Source organism: Geotrypetes seraphini, chromosome 2, assembly GCF_902459505.1.
Source record: "Geotrypetes seraphini chromosome 2, aGeoSer1.1, whole genome shotgun sequence".
In the NCBI taxonomy this organism is placed as follows: Eukaryota; Metazoa; Chordata; class Amphibia; order Gymnophiona; family Dermophiidae; genus Geotrypetes; species Geotrypetes seraphini.
The window spans coordinates 140,784,176-140,804,167 of record NC_047085.1 but is presented as its reverse complement, the minus strand read 5'-3'; the positions used below and the strand labels follow the sequence as shown (position 1 = coordinate 140,804,167).

The following is a 19,992-nucleotide window of genomic DNA, read 5'->3' as shown; positions in this document are numbered from 1 at the left end:
ATGTACATCTATTTGCTGGATGATGATGGCATGATGATTATCACAAAAGGATTATAAAGATGGAGTGAAATGACCATCTTGGTGCCTAAAAAATTGAAGGAAATTTCCCAAGGAAGATGGCCCTCTTGAAGAAGCGACAAGCAAAACAAAGGATCCTTGTCGATGTGTAAATGTGGTGTACATCTATATCTGCTAGATGGTGATGGCATAATGTTTATGATGGAATGACAGTTGAAACTGAAAGTGATTCCAAATATTACGCTGGACTACAATACTGCTGTTTTAAAACTATCTGCAAATTAAAGTGTACACATTTTTTTAATTTATGGGAACATTTTTTGTATTTTCTTATAAAAACTAGGGATTATTGAGAGTCGAGTGTGTTAAATTTGTTACAAGTCACCTTCAAGAGTTTTTTTAGCACAGCGATTTTGTTCCTCATTGGAGTAGTTTATGCTGGGGGGGGTTTCCCTTTGAGAGGTGACTGAAACCAATGATAAAATTGCAGCCTTCATTTTTAGGGCATGATAGGATTTAAATTATTAGCCAAGTATAGCATTAAGGTTAATTTTAATTAAATTAAATGGAAAGTTTGACTATCAATACGCCCTAGTTTATACAAACTAACTTATACGCAATGTATCAGTTTCAGAGATGTACTTTAATTTTAAATATTTTGAACTGGATGAGGTAGATTTTCATTCCTCCCTCCGTATTCGCAGGGGTTAGGGGCAGAGACAGCCCGAAATATGAAAAATTTGCGAATAACTTTTGGGCCGACTCTGACCCACCCCACCTCCCTCCTGCGTCCCGGACCTTACTTAGTGGTCTAGCAGTGAAGCAGGGCAAGAGCGATCTTTCTACACTCCTGCCCTGTGCAGAGCTGTCATCGAAAATGGCTGCCGTGAGTTCCCCTTGTAGTCTCGTGAGACCACGGGAACTCACAGCAGCCATTTTTGATGACAACTCTGCACGGGGCAGGAGTGTAGGAAGATCGCTCCTGCCCTGCATCACGCTAGACCACCAGGTAAGTCTATTCACTAGGGGGGGTCCCGGAACCAAAAACCGTGACTAGTCGAAACCGCGAATAAGGAGGGAAGAGTGTATAGTGTTATAGCTGTTTATGTCATTCATATGATATCACTCAGTTCTAGAGAATGTTCAAGGTGATAGCCAAATAGCAAAATTGGAAGGATTGGCTATCCAAAAAGTAGGTATGTTAGAATATCAGTGAACCTCTGGAAGTGTATAGTGTCATAATATAAAGAAACTCCTGTCTGAACAAAAATTGTATATGGCCGTTTGGGGGAGGATGGGCTGGAGAGGGCTTCAATGGCTGGGAGGGTTTAGATGGGATGGAGTAGGTCTTAACGGAGATTTCAGCAGTTGGAACCCAAGCACAGTACTGGGTAGAGCTTTGGATTCTTGCCCAGAAATAGCTTAGAAGAAAAATTTAAATTGAATCAGGTTGGGCAAACTGGATGGACCATTCGGGTCTTTATCTGCCATCATCTACTATGTTACTATGTATTCCTTCCACGGGCTCTTTACAGAGTCTGTTCTAGAACCATGTACCCTATATACTCGAATATAAACCCATCCAAATATAAACCGAGATAACCTATCCCTACCCCCCCAAAAGGGGAGAGGGTTGACTCAAATATAAACCGAACTAATGACAGACTTGCAGTGTTACTGTAGGAACTCACGTCAGCCTCTTTGAGTAGTGAGACTGCACAGAGCAAGAGCATTGGAGGATCGCTCTTGCCCTGGCTCAACACTGGACCAGCAGGACTTAAGGTAGGCCCGGGGAGAGGCCTGCAATGAGTCTGAGAGGGAGAGGACTCGTATATAACCAAGACCTCCATTTTTGGATAATTTTTTGGGCCCCAAAATCTAGGTTTATATTCGAGTATATTCGCTGTCACTGCCTGGCCCAGGAATTGAGGTGCATAGAACTACCTGAATATTTGTGTGTGTAGACTAGAGTAATCAGTCACCAAGAGTTTTTTATGTGAATTTCTTGAGGGCTAGTAAATATTAAATTGTGGTGGATGAATTTAATATTAATTTTCCAATACTATCACAAGTTTAACAAAAGTATGTATCAAATCTGAAATGTCCAAGTTGCATTTTCTTTGCAAAGTTTTTTACACTTTGTTTAATCTATTTGTTGTTTTTGTTGTTGTTTTAAGATAAACCTTTGGAGCATATGCATTGGAGTATAGATCCAGGGGCAGATCTTTCCCAGTACAAAATGGATATAACAGTGATCGATGCAAAGGTGAGAAAACATTTCAGTGGCTTGACAGATTCTCTTCTAAAGTGAACCAAGAACAGGACAGTTTGCAGAACCTAGATAAAATGGCCTTTCTCAATACGGGCTAAAATATGTGGGATCAAAAAGGAGCACACCTAGAGGCAATTTAAGCCAGGGTAGTAAAATTCACACATAATAGAATTTTTACCTTTTTCTCCTTCCCTAGAAAAAAGGAAATGCAAGGTCCATAGGTAATTCTGTCACAGAAGCTGATTTTCAAGAGAAAATTGTGCATATAATGTAATTTTCTTTGAAATTGCCTATCAATTTCATGGTACAAAACTGTCCATAGACTTTATACTAGGTGGGCGACAGGAATTATGTTTCCTCTGCACCCCCCTAAAAAAAGACAGTATTTTTTTGTTGTTGTACAAAATGTATAGAAAATATCAATATACTAAAATGCTACCAAATTTTGAAAGAATTTGTTAGGCCAATTTGGTGTTTGCTTCTTTATTAAACAAACATGTTGGTTTTATACTATTTTTCTGAGTGAAAATTTTAACGTTTTTATTATAGTTTATTAACCTAGTAGTGGCACAATTCACAGTTTTAGGATAATTAGGATGAAAGCTCAAAGGAGAGGGAAGGAATCTGCTGGTAAAAGAAAAGGGGGCGTCTGTTGGCAATTATTCTATAACTTTCATGTAACAGTATCTTTAAAAGATACATACAGCATCTCTATTTCTGGTGCGACAGATGGGTATTCAACCTCTTCTTGTGAGTACTCTTGTAGGGAGCTTCATTTGCATTCTTTTGCTCCGCCTCCCCATCCTCAGTTGTCTTCCTACAAGCGAGACAGCAGGAGCTTGTATTTTCTGCTCATGTTTTTGTGTTTTGTTTTTTTCATTTTAAATTCAGTCTTTTTTGCTAACTGTTTGTGAGGCTTTTTGGTATTGCAGAGCATCCCTTTTGAGGTACAACTATGGCTGCAGGAGAGCGCAGACTCTGAGGTCAAGAGTCTGCTTCCAAGGGGCAGACTGCTTGGCAGTGCACCCAGTTGGACAATCTGCACTAACAGTTCAAGGGCTCAGGGACCGTTCCCTTAGGAGCACAGCTCGCCCCAGGTTCATCTGCAGTGGGCTTGAGCACAGGCTCTGTGGCGGTTTTCATCCAGGATGGGGCCAAATGCCTTCCTCACTCCATTTTAAATTCTGGTGAAGGTTGAGCTCTCCAACCGGTATGTCAGACCCAAGAGGCAGAAGACACAAGTAGTCCAGATTCCAGGTTTGTTGAGGCAGAGGTTCTCCCTGTAAGCTGTTTGCAGCTTCCACATTTGTAGCTCCCAGCACACAGCAATACACAGTGAGTAACAGGCTGACAGCCTGGCAAACCAAATTGGGGGGCGGGGCAGGGTCTTTAAAATCTGATTTTCTTCACTTGTGGGTTAGAGTTAGGTTCTGTTGTGGGTACAGAGGAGTCAGTAGTTGAGCTATTGATTCCCATTTCCTGCAAACTGCAAAAGGGTATCACTTAAGAACTTGAAACTCCTCCCCTTCTGCAATGGATAACAGCACCCTCCTCAGTTTTCCCTTCTGCAAGCAAACTCAGAAGTTGTTTTTTTGCTTTGCTTGTCTTTGTTATTTTGGGGTGTTTTATCCATCGGATTTTTGAAATTCTTTTTAGATTCGGTTCTTGTAGGTCCCTTGTTTGGGCATACTGCTGTTCCCAGGCCAGTCTTATAGAATACCTGTGGAGCTAGCCTGCTTTAGGTCCCTTCAGGAGCTCAGGGTCCATCCCCCCGGGAGCGACTTGCCTGCTGATTTTATCAGAGGCTTGAGCATAGGCGGTGTGGCCTCTGAGTAAGAGAACCCTCTAGGTATCGGGGAGCTGGCTGTAAAATTTCTCTCACATTGCTGCATGAGGAATCTTGGGAGTGGTAGTCCGAGGTCGTGGTCTGGCCAACCGGCAGCCAGAAGTCCTTCTGAGCAATTTTTTAGGCAGAAATCCTTTCCCTGCAGCCAGGCTGATTCAGACAAACAGGCACCAGAAGTCAAAGTAAGTACTCCCATTATTCCTTATGGGGAACATCAGGGAAGGCTGTAGTTTTTAGTTTTACTGATTTCTGGGGTTAGTACTTGGGTTCCCCTCTTCCAAACCCCTAAAATCACTGTTTATTATTTTTGGTTCCGTCTCCATGTCATTTATGACACCATCTATATTGAAGCTCGATGCCAAACAGCCCTCCACCTCACAGTGTTCCTTCATGTGTGGCACTAATGCACAGACAAACTTTTTTTCCTGCTTATCCAGATTTTACCTCCTTGGTCACTGACCAATGGGAGACACCTGAAGGCTTTCTTAAGGTGGCCAAAGTTGTGTCTCGGCTCTATCCTATGGTTCCGGACTTCTAGCAACTGTTTGTCCAGCTGAAGGTGGACTCCATAGTAGCACAGGTGACTAAGCACACCGCCCTTCCTAGTGAAGGTGGAGTGATGCTGAAGGATGCAATCCTGAAAAGACAGTTTGAAGCTTTGGCTTTGGGTATTAAAGCTGCTGCAGCTGCTGCCTCCTTGATAGCACAAGCCTGCCATACCAGACTACGGACTTCTCCCTCAGAGCTTGGGAACTCCTGTCCCCACATGTTCAAGGAGGCACCAAGAGCTTGGAAACCCAAATGCCGTTTCAGTGGGCGGAAGCCCGTCTTCTCGTGTTCTCGGCGGCGCATGTAACAGGAGTGGACAATGTGCAAGCAAATTTCCTCAGCTGGAAGACCCTGGATCCTGGGGGGTGGTACTTGTTTCGGGAAGCTTTCACCTGCATAGTGAATCGGTGAAGGTGTCCAGCATTCGATTTAATGGCATTGACTACCAACAAAAAGGTAATTTGAGTCTTCAGTCGAAGATAGGAGACAGGAAGCGAAGGCCTAGATGCCCTGGTCCAACCCTAGCCAAAGGTAGGTCTTCTATATGCCTTCCCTCAATGCCCCATGATAGGCCGACTTCTGCGCAGTATCACAGAGCACCAGGGGATGGTGATTTTAGTAGCACCAGACTGGCTGAAACAACCGTGGAATGAAGACCTGGTTCATCTGCAAAGGGATCAAAGTCTCAAATTTCCTTGTAATTCCCAGCTCCTCATCATGGCTCTTGAGCGCATGGCAGTAGCACATAAAAGGTATTCAGATGGAGTGGTCTCCACCATTTTAAGATGCAGAAAAAAGTTGATTGTAGCAACATACATGAAGGCCTGGAATTGTTTCCAAACTTGGTGCGCTCAGAGAAGTGATGACTCAAGCTCATCTCCGATTTCAATACTTGCCTTCTTTCAGGAAGGTCTAGAAAAAGACCTTGCAATTGGCTCCCTGAGAATTCGGATTGCAGGGCCCTCCTGTTTTGGGCCCAGGATTAATAAGAGCACCATAGCTGCTCATCCAAATATAGCCAGGTTTTTGAAGGATGCATTGCGGTCTACCCTCCCGTGTATCAATATTTTCTGACATGGAATCTTTAATCTGGTCCTCTGGGCTCTAAGGAGAGTGCCCTGTGAGCTTTTGGACCAAGCTTCCTTAATAGATCTCACCATCAAGACAGTGTTTTTGGTGGCAATCACCTCCACCCGGAGAGTGTCGGAACTTCAGACTTTGTCCTACAGGGATCCATTTCTTAGGATTACGGATTCAGGCGTAGTCTTGTGCACAGTACCATCTTTCTTAGCGAAATTTGTTTCCAGCTTCCACATCAAACAGGAAGTACACTTGCCTGCCTTCACACTCTCTGAATCAAGAAAATTGATCGGGTGTTGAAATCATTGGATGTGCACAGACTTTTACTGCGGTATCTAGAAGGTATGAACAAATTTTGATTGTCAGATCATCTATTTGAATTGGCTGGAGCTGCCCGTAAAGGTCAACCAGCCTGAAAAGCACCTATTTCAAGATGGATCCGCATGGCCATTTCTTCAGCCTATATCGGAAGTGCAAAATGTCTGTCAGTGTCTGTGAAGGCACACTCAGTGAGAAGCATTGCTTCCTCATGGGTGTCCCCAGAAGAAATCTTTAGAGCCACCACTTGGTCTTTTCTGCATACATTCACAAAGTTTTACCGAGTGGATGTGGTGGCCAAACAGGACTCCACATTTGGATCTTCAGTTCTGACAGCAGACTCATCTGTCCCACCTGAAGCTTAAGGGACTGCTTTGTTACGTCCCATCTGTTCAGAAAAGGAGTGCCTGTCGCACCAGAAGAAAAGATTAGATTCTTACCTCATTAATTTTCTTTCTGGTAGACAGACACTCCATTCCTGAAGCCTACCCTGTCAGCTGTGAATTCTCCTGCTTACTGCCTCAATAGGGCCTGGCAATTCGAACATCTTGTTTCTTTCTTTTGTCCAGCCTTGGCAAAAATAGAGACCGCGATTGAAAAATCCACATCGTGTTGAAAAATCTAGGAGATGCCTATAAAATCTCTTATACTCTTAGTGCAGGTTGTGCCCAAGTGACTTATTCTGTTTTTCACCTTGTTATATATTGCAAATGGTTAAGTTTGTTTAACTGATATATGTTTAATGATATGAGCAGAACAGACATGTTTCTCGGGGAGTGTCCCCAACCATTCCCTATTCTATTGCCTCTCTAGGGCTAACCATCTGCTTTGATAAAAATTGAGGAATTGAAGGACAGCCTGGAGATATGGAAGGCAGAGCAAAAGAATGCATATGAAGCTTTCTACAAGAGTTCTCGCTAGAGGAGGTTGAGTACCCATCTGTTCTGGAATGGAGTGTATGTCTACCAGAAAGAAGATTAATGAGGTAAGAACCTAATCTTTCCTTCAACAGGTTTTTCTCATTTCTAAATAAACTTACAAATCATTTATGGTAATATCTCATTTTTTTAAGAAAGAAAAGGAATATCCAAATGTATTCCAACAATAAAACACAGACATCTAATAAATGTGCCTGTTTGCACCTACAAAGTCTTCAGTCTATATTGTTTTCATTTTTTAAACTGCTTTGATTCATTTCCACAGTCTTCTCATGACCCTTAAAATACTAGGAAAACATTCTTTCATACTGGAATGCTAGGCTTTTGGTTTGTCAGAATGATGCAGAGATTTTCACGTCAGCAGTTTGAAGTAAATCTTAGAGATCACTAAAATTGCAATCATTTTGTTTGTTTAGAATGAGACTACATCAAAACCAGGAGATGACACTATGGAATATACCTTCGTCAGTGAAAGCATGTTGTTGAAAGTGAAAATGCAAGAGCACAAGGAAGGGAATAGTCCTAGTAAGTTTCTTCTTCCTCTCCTCTCCCTCCCATCTTTTATATCTGTGACAAAAGAGAACCTCCCAGCTGCCTGGCGTTACAGAACACTGCAAACATAAGAGATTAATTGCATGGTAACTTAAGAGTCTACAGTGGGAAAGACGTTCTCACTGGAGAAATCAAAATTCCTAGGGTAAAAAAAGAAATCATACAGCAGATTAAAAACACACACACAAAAACACCTATTTTACAACAGAGGCAAACCCAAAAGAATTTAAAATCTCAGCCAAATCAAACCACTAAGAGAGTTCAAGTGCCTCAATATCACAGGAAAACTCAGAGGCACTCCTATCATGATGGCCATCCTGTATCAATCTGGCTTTTGGTTTGTGCCATCAAATGTTCCCTCACTAATTTCTTCTAACTGTTGATATGTCATGATGATCATACGTAAGGGATTCACCATGCAAAGCAAGGAAAAATATATAAATTTTGTGAAGGCTGTATGAGGTTAAGTGGCAATTAATTGTCTTAATTCACACATCTGGGTCTGGGTGTTCATGTTCTATATCAAAAAGCAGGAAGGAGCAGGGATCACTTCTCCTACAATGGTAAATTGTCAGGGTATAGAACTAGGCCACATATCTGGTTGGAAAAGTGAATATTCTGGCAGGCTTAATCTTATTCTAGCCCTCATGAGTTATCCCTTGATCAGGGTATTTCTTTATTGACTTACACATTAACCATTCTGTACAAAATCATTCTGCGGGAGAGGATCAGTGTGTCAAATGTATTTTCCAATACATCACAGCTTAGCTATTGAGAGGGAAGTTGCTTATCCTTTTTAGATTCCATTAAAGTAGAAGTTTTTCATTTATCTATACAAAATACTCTACACTTCCAATGGGAAATGACAGAGAAATATTCAAAAGGTAATTAAGAATAAGAAACCAAAATGACTGATTGCATAAATCTTCATACCCCTTGACTCAGTATTTGGTGGAAATCCCTTTTACAGCAATAACATCCATGAGTCATTTAGGATGCAATGTTTGATAAAGATATTACAGTATTTACTAGAAGTGTTACCAGAAGTATGCTGACTTAACACTTCTAATAAATACTTTTTTAAGATAAGTTTATCAGAAGTATGCCAATCTAAAGTCCTTATCTTATAGATGCAGTGTTTGCTATTGATAGTTGCCAAAATTCTGTTCACTTAATACCTTTAATCCTATAATTATAGCCCACAGAATAAGATTCAAGATGAATTGGGCACAGATAGCAAACCTGACACTAATAGGCTTAATCTTAATTAGAGTAGGACTAATTGATGGATTTTACCACAGTAGCTACAATCCGATGTATGCCATTCCAACAAACAATAAAATACCCTTCAATAGAGTACGCCGACTCAAAACCAAATAAAGCTTCCGCTCAAGTCAAGAACTCCATTTAGACCAAATACCATCATGAATGGAAATACATTCATGAAGGGGCACCAGATGTGATGGTAGGAAATAGGAAAACGAAACCCATAATACCGTGCCAATGTAAGAGCAGAGCTGTACCAGACTATGTACCAATAAAACATATGTGCATGAACGCATGCTCAATCTGCAAGAAGACCTTAATATTAAAGGACCTGATAACAAATAGTCAAGCAGGAATAATATATATAGTAGACATGTAGATACAAGATGACAACTTCCCCCGTGCTAGCTGATCTTTGCCCGCCTGTGTACAAAATAATCCAATCACCTAGAAAAAAACAAAACAAATTGTTCCTTTCTTTAAATAAACTAGACCATGGATTAGAATATATGGTCTGCAACATAAAAAACCAATTTTGTTTAAACTGCATTTTCAACTTAAGTTAGGCGGCGGTAGGTTGCCTAACTTAAGGCACCATTTATAGAATATGGGCCAAAATGCTTATTCTGAAGGCTTACTTTAAGAGAAAAGGATCTTTTATTTTGCCGCCAGAAACTAGATTTTTCCTGATGTGACTTGTAGTGCTCAAATATGTAGGAAATCATTCTTGGCTCTTAAGTTATGGGTGCTAGCAGCCACAACTTTGAAATTCCCTTGCAACATATCAGGGCAATGTTTTTGGGATTCACTTCATCTTACTAAACTTACAAATGTGGATAATCTTAGAAGCTAGAAAGAAGTATGGAACTGTTAAAATGAATTGATTGTACTTGAGTGTTTATCTCTTTCACCTGTGACGATTATCTTTTGAGTCTCTTTTATTTGTTCCCCCTGATATGAGCTGCTCAATTTGATGATTACCCCAATTGATGGTTTCCTTGGTTTCTTTAATATTTTTTGGGAATGCATATTTTAAAACTTTAATTTAAAGAAAGGAGTAGCTAAGCATGGCAAGTGTATTAGGTAATGTCATACACAGAAAATCTTTTGTAAAATTAACCCATTTTCTTATAAGACTTTTGCATTGTATGTTTTATGTATTTCTTATTGTTTTGTAAATCACATTGAATTAGGCTATGTCTAAAGAATGCATGTATGTAATACAAAATGCTCCTTTCTCTGCCAGGGCCAGAAATCTCATGGGAGAATTTAATTTCTACATTATTTTGCCATCAAATCTGAATGATCTCTGCTGAGTGACTTCAAAGAAACAAAAGTTTGTAGAGTTATTGTTTAGAAGGATAGCTTTATGTTGTCTGTTTTTGGATAATTGCTGTGTTCATTTATGCAGATGGAGAATGCAAAAGGAATGAGAGCTTTGTAGAAATATTTGACCAGACATCATATGGAGAGTATGAATCCGGCCTTGATGAGCAAAGTTCTCCCACAAAATGTGACCAAGGAGGAAAATCAGAGGAAGAGCAGGAGGTGTTGGATCTCAATGAACATATTGAGAGTAAGCAGGTCTTTGAGGGGGAGGATGATAAAATATATTTCTACCTTTATCTAACCTCTGTAACTTTAATGATCACTCCCTATATCTGTCTAGTGGGGTGTATCCTAAGTAAGTGTGGCACCCATTATCCCAGGACAAGCAGGCAGCATATTCTCATACATGGGTGACTTCACCGACGGAGCCCGGTACAGACACTTGGGGAAAGTGGATCGCAACTTTAAGAAAGTTTAGAAAGTTCACGATTAGCTTGAATGCCTTCCCGCCTGACATAGGCACACGGTCCCTCAGTTTCTTAGTTTCCACGGAGCTAAGAAGTGTTTCAGTGGACGTTGAAAACTTTTTTGCCTTCCCGCTCTCGTGTTAGTGACTGTTTTAATCATTTTTCGTGTTGTGTTGTTTTTCTTTTCGTTTCGTTTATTTACCTTTGGTAAAAAATAAAAATCTTTCTTTTTTTCTCCCTTGCGGGTTCTGGCCTGGCAAGGCCTGTTTTCCACCTTGTCCACCGTTTTCAATTTGGCTGAGGCGGTGTTCCTGTCGATGTCACGCCCACTGATGGGATTTAAAAAGTGTGGTCGCTGTGCTCGGCCCATCTCTGTGACTGATCCACATCGCTGGTGTCTCCAGTGTTTAGGGCCAGAGCACCGTCCCGAAATCTGTACGCATTGTTCCGTGCTGCAGAAAAGACAGGCCACACAATAAGCCCATAAATCTGGGGGGGAAGGGGAGCTGGAGCTCAAAAAGTCCTTTGAACCTATTTCATTTTGAGACATGCCATCTGGCCCAACAGCCTTACCATGCTCCATGCTGTTGTCTGCTGACTCAACAGAACCTCCTGTACGATGAATATGAGGGTAGTGATCCTTTCCTGTGGAAGAAAAGCTATTGCCTGAGCCATACCTAGCAAGCTTCTATGAATTCCAATTGAGGAGATGGGCTTAAGTGTGATTTTTGGATAACTTAGATGAACTCTAATGACAAGAGCACATGCTTATGTGCATGAATTTTGAATTCCTTTCTAGATAAGCTCCCAGTTTGTGTAGATGTATAACTTCCATGCCTACATATCTGGTCCATTTACCTTCTACATTTATCCTGCTGCCACCCCCGAAACAACCCCTGCAGGAGAGATACCCAATTCCTCCTGCTGCCACCCCTGAAACAATCTCCAGCAGGAGGGTTGCCCAATACTTCCTGCCAGTATCCCCCGCGATATTCCCGGCAGGAGGGGCCTTAGGCGTCTGGGCCAATCGGAGTCTTATGACACTCCTAGTGCATCCCAGAAGGCACTGGGAAGGAGGCCTAAGATGCCGGTTGGCCCAGGTACCTAAAGCCCCTCCCCGGTGCATCTCAGGATGCACTGAGAAGGGGTAGGCCCACCATTCTGAAGAGGCGGGCCTGCTGGCCAGAGGGAGTAGACATCCATCCGTCCAGCTTTGTAGATAAAGATACGGGGGGGGTCATGAATTTGGGGGGGAGGGGGGAGTGCCGGCAGGAGGGAGTGGGTATCTCTCTGTCCGGCCTTGTAGATAAAGGTATGGGGTGGGTTTTGGAGGGTTAGGGGGGTCATGTGTTCGGGGGGTGCCGGCAGGAGGGAGTGGGCATCCCTCCTGTCAATTGGATGTTGGGGGAAGGTGTCTGGAGTGTCAGAGTTTCGGCTGATCGACAGGGTCGACGGCAGGAAGGAGTGGGCATCCTTCCTGCCAGTTGGGGGTGTCTGTCTGCAGAAGCTGGCTCAGCTGATTGTGACAGGGGAATTCCCCCAACCCTCTCCCATCAGCTGAGTGGCAGGGACTCCCCAAAGCCGCAATTCTGTAACCAGTATCTTCAGATGATTGACAGGTAATCCGACTTTGGCAACGATTACAGAATCGTGACATCAGGGAGTCCCTGTTGCGCAGCTGATAGGGGAGAGGGGCAATTCCCCTGCCACGATCGGCTACTGTGGTCTAGCGGCAAAGATAAGAAGCTGAAATGTAGGCCTGGGTTTTCTGGGCCTACATTTCTGCCGCCTATCTTGACTGAATAGGTGCAATTCTGTAACTGGCACCCTCGAATGATTGACAAGCGATTGGCGGCCACTTTTAAGGTGGCTGCCGACTTGTTACAGAATCCAGACCTTATTGCTTCAGCAGGTTTGTAGCATCTTCTTATTTTTCTATGCAATAAACAGTGGCACCCTTTGAAATGTGTTTAGTTGAAATCCTATGAATTGCTGGCATTTCTTTATTAAGAATATGATCCTTGCATCAAAATAACAAGTGTCACAAAATTAGTTCTACAGTACAAAAGAAACATCATATTAACAAGTGGCGTATTCTCTGTTTAATATTTTTTAGAACATGAAGATGAAAGTGATAAAACTAGAAAGAAAGCATTTGTGGAACCATACTGCAAAAGGATCGAAAGGTAACAGTCCTTATGAGAGTTATATTTAATTAAAATAAGATGGTTGTAGACAAATATTTAAAAGAAACAGGTCAATATTCAATAATACTGTAAGCGAAGAAGGTATCAGGATAAAGTTTCCTGAAAAACTTTAGCTAAAAACGTAACATTACTTATCTGGCTTAAAGTATTTTTGAATGTGCTTATCTAAAGTTACTCAGATAAACTTAACCAGGTAACTTTGTCACTCATGGGTCTTTTTAATATTCAGAAAGAAAGAACAGGCCAGTAGTTCCCCAATCCCCTCTCCCTCCTATCTGCAAGATTTAGAAAAAGTAAAATTAAGGGGCCCGACCACACACAATCTCATGCCTATTCCCTATAATAAAAGATATTGCAGTGGCAGACCAAGTTTTCCCTCTCATCCCAAGATTTTTTTTAATATACCAATGCCAAGCAGGCTTCCTCATGCCCCCATCTTCTATCTCTATCTTTAGACAAGTGTTTCCTAAATCCACATCTCCCATTCCAAATTCCCAAAGATGGCCCTAAAGCACAATAAGAAGAAATGCTACAACAGCAGACCAGAGGGTTAGTCCGAAGTAGGTATTACCGTATTTTCACGCATATACCGCGCACCCGTGTAAAACGCGCACATGGGTATAGCGTGCGGGAAACCGAAATTTATGTAAACAAATTAATATATAGTGCGCACACGCGTATACCGCGCATGCTGCTCCTTGAATTAAAACCTCCTTCTGCCGTCCCGACTCTCCTCTCGCAGCTCTGCCCCGAATCGCGGCCCTGCTCCTGCCTTGACGTCCCGACTCTCCTCTCGTTGCCCTGCCCTCTGCCCCGACTCTCCTCTCGCAGCTCTGCCCCGAATCGCCGCCCTGCTCCTGCCTTGACGTCCCGACTCTCCTCTCGCCACCCTGCCCCCTGCCCCAACTCTGCCTGTCCCCCCTTAAAGGTCTGCCTGTCCCCCTTGAAGTCCTGTCCCCCCTTAAAGGTCTGCCTGTCCCCCCTTGAAGACCTATCCCCACCCTGAAAGCCTGATGCCCCACCCCGAAGGACTGCTGGCCCCCCCCCCACCCTGAAGGACCGCTCGCACCCTCCCCCCCCCCGACGTCCGATTCATCCCTCAGCCCCCCCCCGCACGGAGAAGCAGCCTACCATTGGTTACCGATGCTAGTGAGCCCTGCTGCTTCCTTTGCCGGAGGTCCCGCCCCTTCTCTGAGCCCTGCGCTGCTTCCTCTGCTGCGGTCCCACCCTTTCTCTTGAACAAACTTGAAGAGCTGAAGTTAGGACCCAAAGTGGAGAACTGGATTAGAAACTGGTTGACGGACAGACGCCAGAGGGTGGTGGTTAATGGAAGTCGTTTGGAGGAAGGAAAGGTGAGTGGTGGAGTCCCTCAGGGTTCAATGCTGGGGCCAATCTTGTTCAATATGTTTGTGAGTGACATTGCTGAAGGGTTAGAAGGAAAAGTTTGCCTTTTTGCGGATAATACCAAGATTTGTAACAGAGTAGAAAACATGAAAAAGGATCTACAAAAGTTAGAGGAATGGTCTAAAATCTGGCAACTAAAATTCAATGCAAAGAAATGCAGAGTTATGCATTTGGGAATTAATAATTGAAAGGAGCCGTATATGCTGGGAGGGGAGAGGTTGATATGCACCTGATGGGGAGAGGGACCTTGGAGTGAAAGTGTCCGAAGATCTAAAGGGGGAAAAAAGTGCAACAAGGCGGTGGCTGCTGCCAGAAGGATGCTGGGGCTGTATAAAGAGAGGCGTAACCAGTAGAAGAATGAAGATGTTGGTGCCCCTGTACAGGTCATTGGTGAGGCCCCACTTGGAGTATTATGTTCAGTTTTGGAGACCGTATCTGGTGAAGGACATAAAAAGGCTTGAAGCGGTCCAGAGGAGGGCGACAAACATGATAGGAAGATTGCGACAAAAGACGTATGAGGAGAAACTGGAAGCCCTGAATATGTATACTTTAGAGGAGAGATATGATTCAGACGTTCAAATATTTGAAAGGCAAGAGAAGAAGTGGGACCATTGGATGATGGAGACAGAAAGGGAGTATTATGTTCAGTTTTGGAGACCGTATCTGGTGAAGGACACAAAAAGGCTTGAAGCGGTCCAGAGGAGGGCGACAAACATGATAGGAAGATTGCGACAAAAGACGTATGAGGAGAGACTGGAAGCCCTGAATATATATACTTTAGAGCAGTGGTTCCCAACCCTGTCCTGGAGGACCACTAGGCCAGTCGGATTTTCAAGATAGCCCTAATGAATATGCATGGAGCAGATTTGCATGCCTGGCACCTCCATTATATGCAGATCTCTCTCATGCATATTCATTAGGGCTAGCCTGAAAACCCAACTGGCCTGGTGGTCCTCCAGGACAGGGTTGGGAACCACTGCTTTAGAGGAAAGGAGGGAGAGGAGAGATATGATTCAGACGTTCAAATATTTGAAAGGCAAGAGAAGAAGTGGGACCATTGGATGATGGAGACAGAAAGGGAGTAGTAAAAGAAGAGAAAGAGATAGCTGACAGGTTAAATGAGTTCTTCACGTCAGTCTTCACGATGGAGAATACAACCAACATTCCGGAACCCAAGGAGATCGCAATAGGAGACCAAGATGATAAGCTGGTCAATTTAGAGGTAAGCTAAGAAGATGTACTCAGGCAGATAGACAGACTAAAGAGCGACAAATCGCCAGGTCCAGACGGCATTCACCCAAGGGTACTCAAGGAATTAAAAAACGAAATAGCGGAGCCACTTCGACAGATATACAACCTATCCTTAAAAACCGGAGAGATCCCGGAGGATTGGAAAATAGCAAATGTTACGCCCATCTTCAAGAAGGGCTCAAGGGGCGACCCAGGAAACCACAGGCCGGTGAGCCTGACCTCAGTCCCTGGAAAGATGATGGAGGCACTGATTAAAGACAGCATCTGTGAACACACCGAAAAAAATGGGCAGCTAAAACCGAGTCAACATGGCTTCTGCAAGGGCAGGTCATGCCTCACAAACTTATTGTACTTCTTTGAGGGGGTGAACAGCCAGGTGGATAAAGGGGAATCTATAGACATCATTTACCTTGACTTCCAAAAAGCCTTCGACAAGGTACCACACGAGAGACTGCTTAAGAAGATATGGATCCACGGGGTGCAAGGGGAGGTCCACCGATGGATCAAAAACTGGCTGGCAAACAGGAAGCAGAGGGTTGGCGTAAAGGGCCATTACTCAGACTGGAAAGGGGTCACGAGCGGAGTTCCGCAGGGGTCGGTGCTAGGACCGCTCCTGTTCAATATCTACATAAACGACCTAGAGGCGGGAACCAAGTGTGAGGCCATTAAATTTGCAGATGACACCAAACTATACAGCAGGGCTCAAACCAGGGAAGACTGCGAAGATCTCCAAAAGGATCTAACGCAGCTGGAAAAGTGGGCCGAAAAATGGCAAATGAGCTTCAACATAGGGAAATGCAAGGTCATGCACGTGGGGAAAAAGAACCCGATGTTCACATACAAAATGGGGGGAACACCACTAGGGGTCAGTAACCTGGAGAGAGACCTGGGAGTGATGGTAGACGCAACACTGAAGGCATCGGCGCAGTGCGCCACAGCTTCAAAGAAAGCAAACAGAATGTTGGGTATCATTAAGAAGGGTATTACGACCAGGACGAAGGAAGTCATCATGCCGCTGTATCGTGCAATGGTGCGACCGCATCTGGAGTACTGTGTTCAGTAGTGGTCGCCGTACCTCAAGAAGGACATGGCAGTACTTGAGGGAGTACAGAGAAGAGCAACTAAACTGATAAAGGGAATGGAAAATCTCCCATGTACCGACAGATTGAAGCAGTTGGGACTTTTCTCACTGGAAAAGCGGAGACTTAGAGGAGACATGATAGAAACCTTCAAGATCCCGAAGGGCATAGAAAAAGTAGACAGGGACAGATTTTTCAAATTATGGGGCACCACAAGTACAAGGGGGCACTCGGAGAAATTGAAAGGGGACAGGTTTAGAACAAACGCTAGGAAGTTCTTTTTCACTCAGAGGGTGGTGGATACATGGAACGCGCTTCCAGAGGCTGTTGTAGACAAGAAAACATTAAATGGTTTCAAAGAAGGTTTGGATAGATTCCTAGAAGAAAAAGGGATTGAAGGGTATAGATAGGTATAGACCACTACTCAGGCAATGGGCCTGATGGGCCGCCGCGGGAGCGGACCGCTGGGCAGGATGGACCTATGGTCTGCCTCAGCGGAGGCAACTTCTTATGTTCTTATTACCATAGAACAAAATCTTTTCAAGAGAAAGGAAAATGGTAAAACCAGAGGACATAATTTGAGGTTGAGGAGTGGGAGACTCAAGAGCAATGTAAGGAAATTCTTGTTTACGGAGAAGGTGGTGGATGCCTGGAATGCACTCCCGAGAGAGGTGGTGGAGAGGAAAACGGTGACAGAGTTCAAAAAAGCGTGGGATGAATACAGAGGATCTAGAATCAGAAAATAATATTAAATATTGAAGAACTAAGGCCAGTACTGGGCAGACTTGCATGGTCTGTGTCTGTATATGGCCATTTGGGGGAGGATGGGCTGGAGAGGGCTTCAATGGCTGGGAGTGTATAGATGGACTGGAGTGAGCTTTGAAGGAGACTTCAGTAGTTGGAACCTAAGAACTATACTGGACAGAGCTTTAGATTCTTGTCCAGAAATAGCTAAGGAGAAGAAGAAGAAAAAAACCCAACAAATTTTTAGCTTGAATTAGGTTGGGCAGACTAGATGGACCATTCGGGTCTTTATCTTGCCGTCATCTACTATGTTACTATAATGAGGGTGGGGACAGGGGCAGAGCTTGGACTGGGGTACTTGGTTGGTATTTGTTAGACTTATGGGGTACTTGGCTTGAAAAAGTTGAGAAACACCGATCTAGGTGACTATGGAGTTCACTCAGTAAGGGCCCCTTTTACAAAACCACAGCAGTGATTCTCCCATGGCAAATGCACCAAAGTCTATTCAATTCCTAAGGGCTTCAGTGCATTTGCTATGGCAGAATTGCTATCGCAGCTTTGTATAAAGAGCCCTAAGGCAGGAACTACTGTCTCTCTGCTATGTCTTAAACAAAAAAAGATTGCCGAGGATGCGAAGCATTAACTGATTCAACATGAGTTTGAAGTTAGTTGAATACCACTCTCTCAAGTACGGTATTTTTGAAAGAAATGGAAGGTTTGATATAGAGAATGACACGGTGATTGTTATCCGCGGCTAGCTGCAGGTAACCCGCCAAAACGGTGACCAAAAATAAAAGTTCACCGTGAGATCGGGGACAAGGCCATTCACCGCCCCGTGGAGCAGTGAATGGTTTAGCACGCGCGGTGAACGAGCGTTCGATCCGGCAGCTCCCTCTCTCCCGCTGGCCAGGCATCTCCCTCCCTCCCTCCTTTTCCCTTACCTTTTCTTGTTGAAACTGGTGATTTCTATAAGGCTATGAGCTGTATTACAGCCGGAGCCTTGAAGTTGCGTCGCGTTGCCTGCTGGAAAAATCTCCTCTGACGCAACTTCCTGTTTCCGGTTGCATCGGAGGAGACTTTTCTAGCAGGCAACCCGACACAACTTCAAGGCTTCCGCTGTAATACAGCGCATAGCCTTATACAAATTGCCAGTTTCGCCACAAGAGAAGGTAAGAGGGAGGGAGGGAGGGAGAGAAATGCATGGCTGGCCGGTGGGAGGGAGCTGCTGGACCGCGTGAAGGGTGCTGGGGGTGGGGGATGGAGAGGAGAAGACGGGGACGGGGCAGTGAAAGGGAGAGCGGGGACAGTGACGGGGCAGTGAAGTAGACGGCAGAGACGGGGACGGGGCGGTGAAGAGGATGGTGGTCCGGGGACAGGGCAGTGACGGGGACAGAAATTTTCCCCGTGACATTCTCTAGTTTGATACTGGCCAGTAGTTATTCGGAATAAGAGGATCTGCATTACTTTAGTTCAGGGGTGGCTTAAATGCTACTGGAACACTGCCTAAGTGTCACATCTTTTTTTTTTTTCCATTATTTTTTATTTTCAAATCTTACATAAAGTGTACAAAATATTAAATACAATTGATAAATATATATTATCACTTTTATATCTAATACATTATATATCTAAATTTGATTTTCCCCCTCACCCTCCCCCCACCCTTTTATTACTTTAATATAATATTTAAAATTTTCAAATTTTACAAAAAAAAATATGCAACATGTTATAATACAATTAATGAATATTCAATAACATTTTTATATCTAATACATTATGTTCTAAATAAATTTTATCTCCTCTCCCTCCCCCCACCCTTCAATTATTTTTCATTCATACATTACATATTGTATAATATACTATAATATATTATTTAGAAATTATTTTCCTTACCCCCCCTCTATGTGTGTCATAAAAATAAAAAAAAAAATGAAGAAAAGAAGAAAAATCATATTATTTATTCATTACAGTATTTTGTCAATGGCCCCCATATTTTTATGAATTTGGTATATGTCCCTCTTTGTATTGCTATTGTTCTTTCCATTTTAAATATGTGACATATTGTATTCCACCAAAATGTATAATTCAGGTTATTATGATTTTTCCAATTATTGGTTATATGTTGAATGGCAACCCCTGTCATTATCAATAAAAGCTTATTATTTTCTGGTGAAATTTGACTTTTTTTTCTCATTATCATTCCAAATAATATTGTATCATATGATATTGCAATATGATTTTCCATTAATTTATTAATTTGTGGCCAAATTGAATTCCAAAAAGTTTTAATATAGGGACAATGATATAATAAATGATCTAATGTCCCTGGTTCTAGATTACAGTGCCAGCATTTATTGGACTTAGAACTGTCTAATTTTTGCAAACGTGTAGGGGTCCAAAAAGCTCTTAAAAAAGGAAGTCATATTGAGCAATGGAAAATAATAATTTACTAATAAAAATAATGCACATTTAATTTTCCCCACCACCAAATTTCTCCATCCCACCCCACCCAGCTACTTTTTCAAGCCACCCGGCTGGAAAAAATTTCTGGGGAGAACACTGAAGCGGTATATCAAATACAGTAAAACAGGAACATGACCCAACATGGCAGATCTTATGTTCATATGACATAGCTTTGGCTACTATTTCATGCCTGAATTTACTTCGAGTTA

The 19,992-nt window shown here is 43.0% G+C and overlaps 1 protein-coding gene across 8 annotated transcripts in view; it reads left to right on the top strand.

Moving 5' to 3' along the window:
- Positions 1–19,992, top strand: part of RBBP8 (RB binding protein 8, endonuclease) — a 200,200-nt gene that overhangs the window by 162,554 nt on the left and 17,654 nt on the right. For all 8 annotated transcript variants that reach the window (XM_033933895.1, XM_033933891.1, XM_033933893.1 and 5 more), the window contains 4 exons: positions 2,196–2,284; positions 7,438–7,546; positions 10,251–10,415; positions 12,752–12,821. In XM_033933895.1, the coding sequence (XP_033789786.1) occupies positions 2,196–2,284; positions 7,438–7,546; positions 10,251–10,415; positions 12,752–12,821 (433 nt within the window). The remainder of the gene's footprint in view (positions 1–2,195; positions 2,285–7,437; positions 7,547–10,250; positions 10,416–12,751; positions 12,822–19,992) is intronic.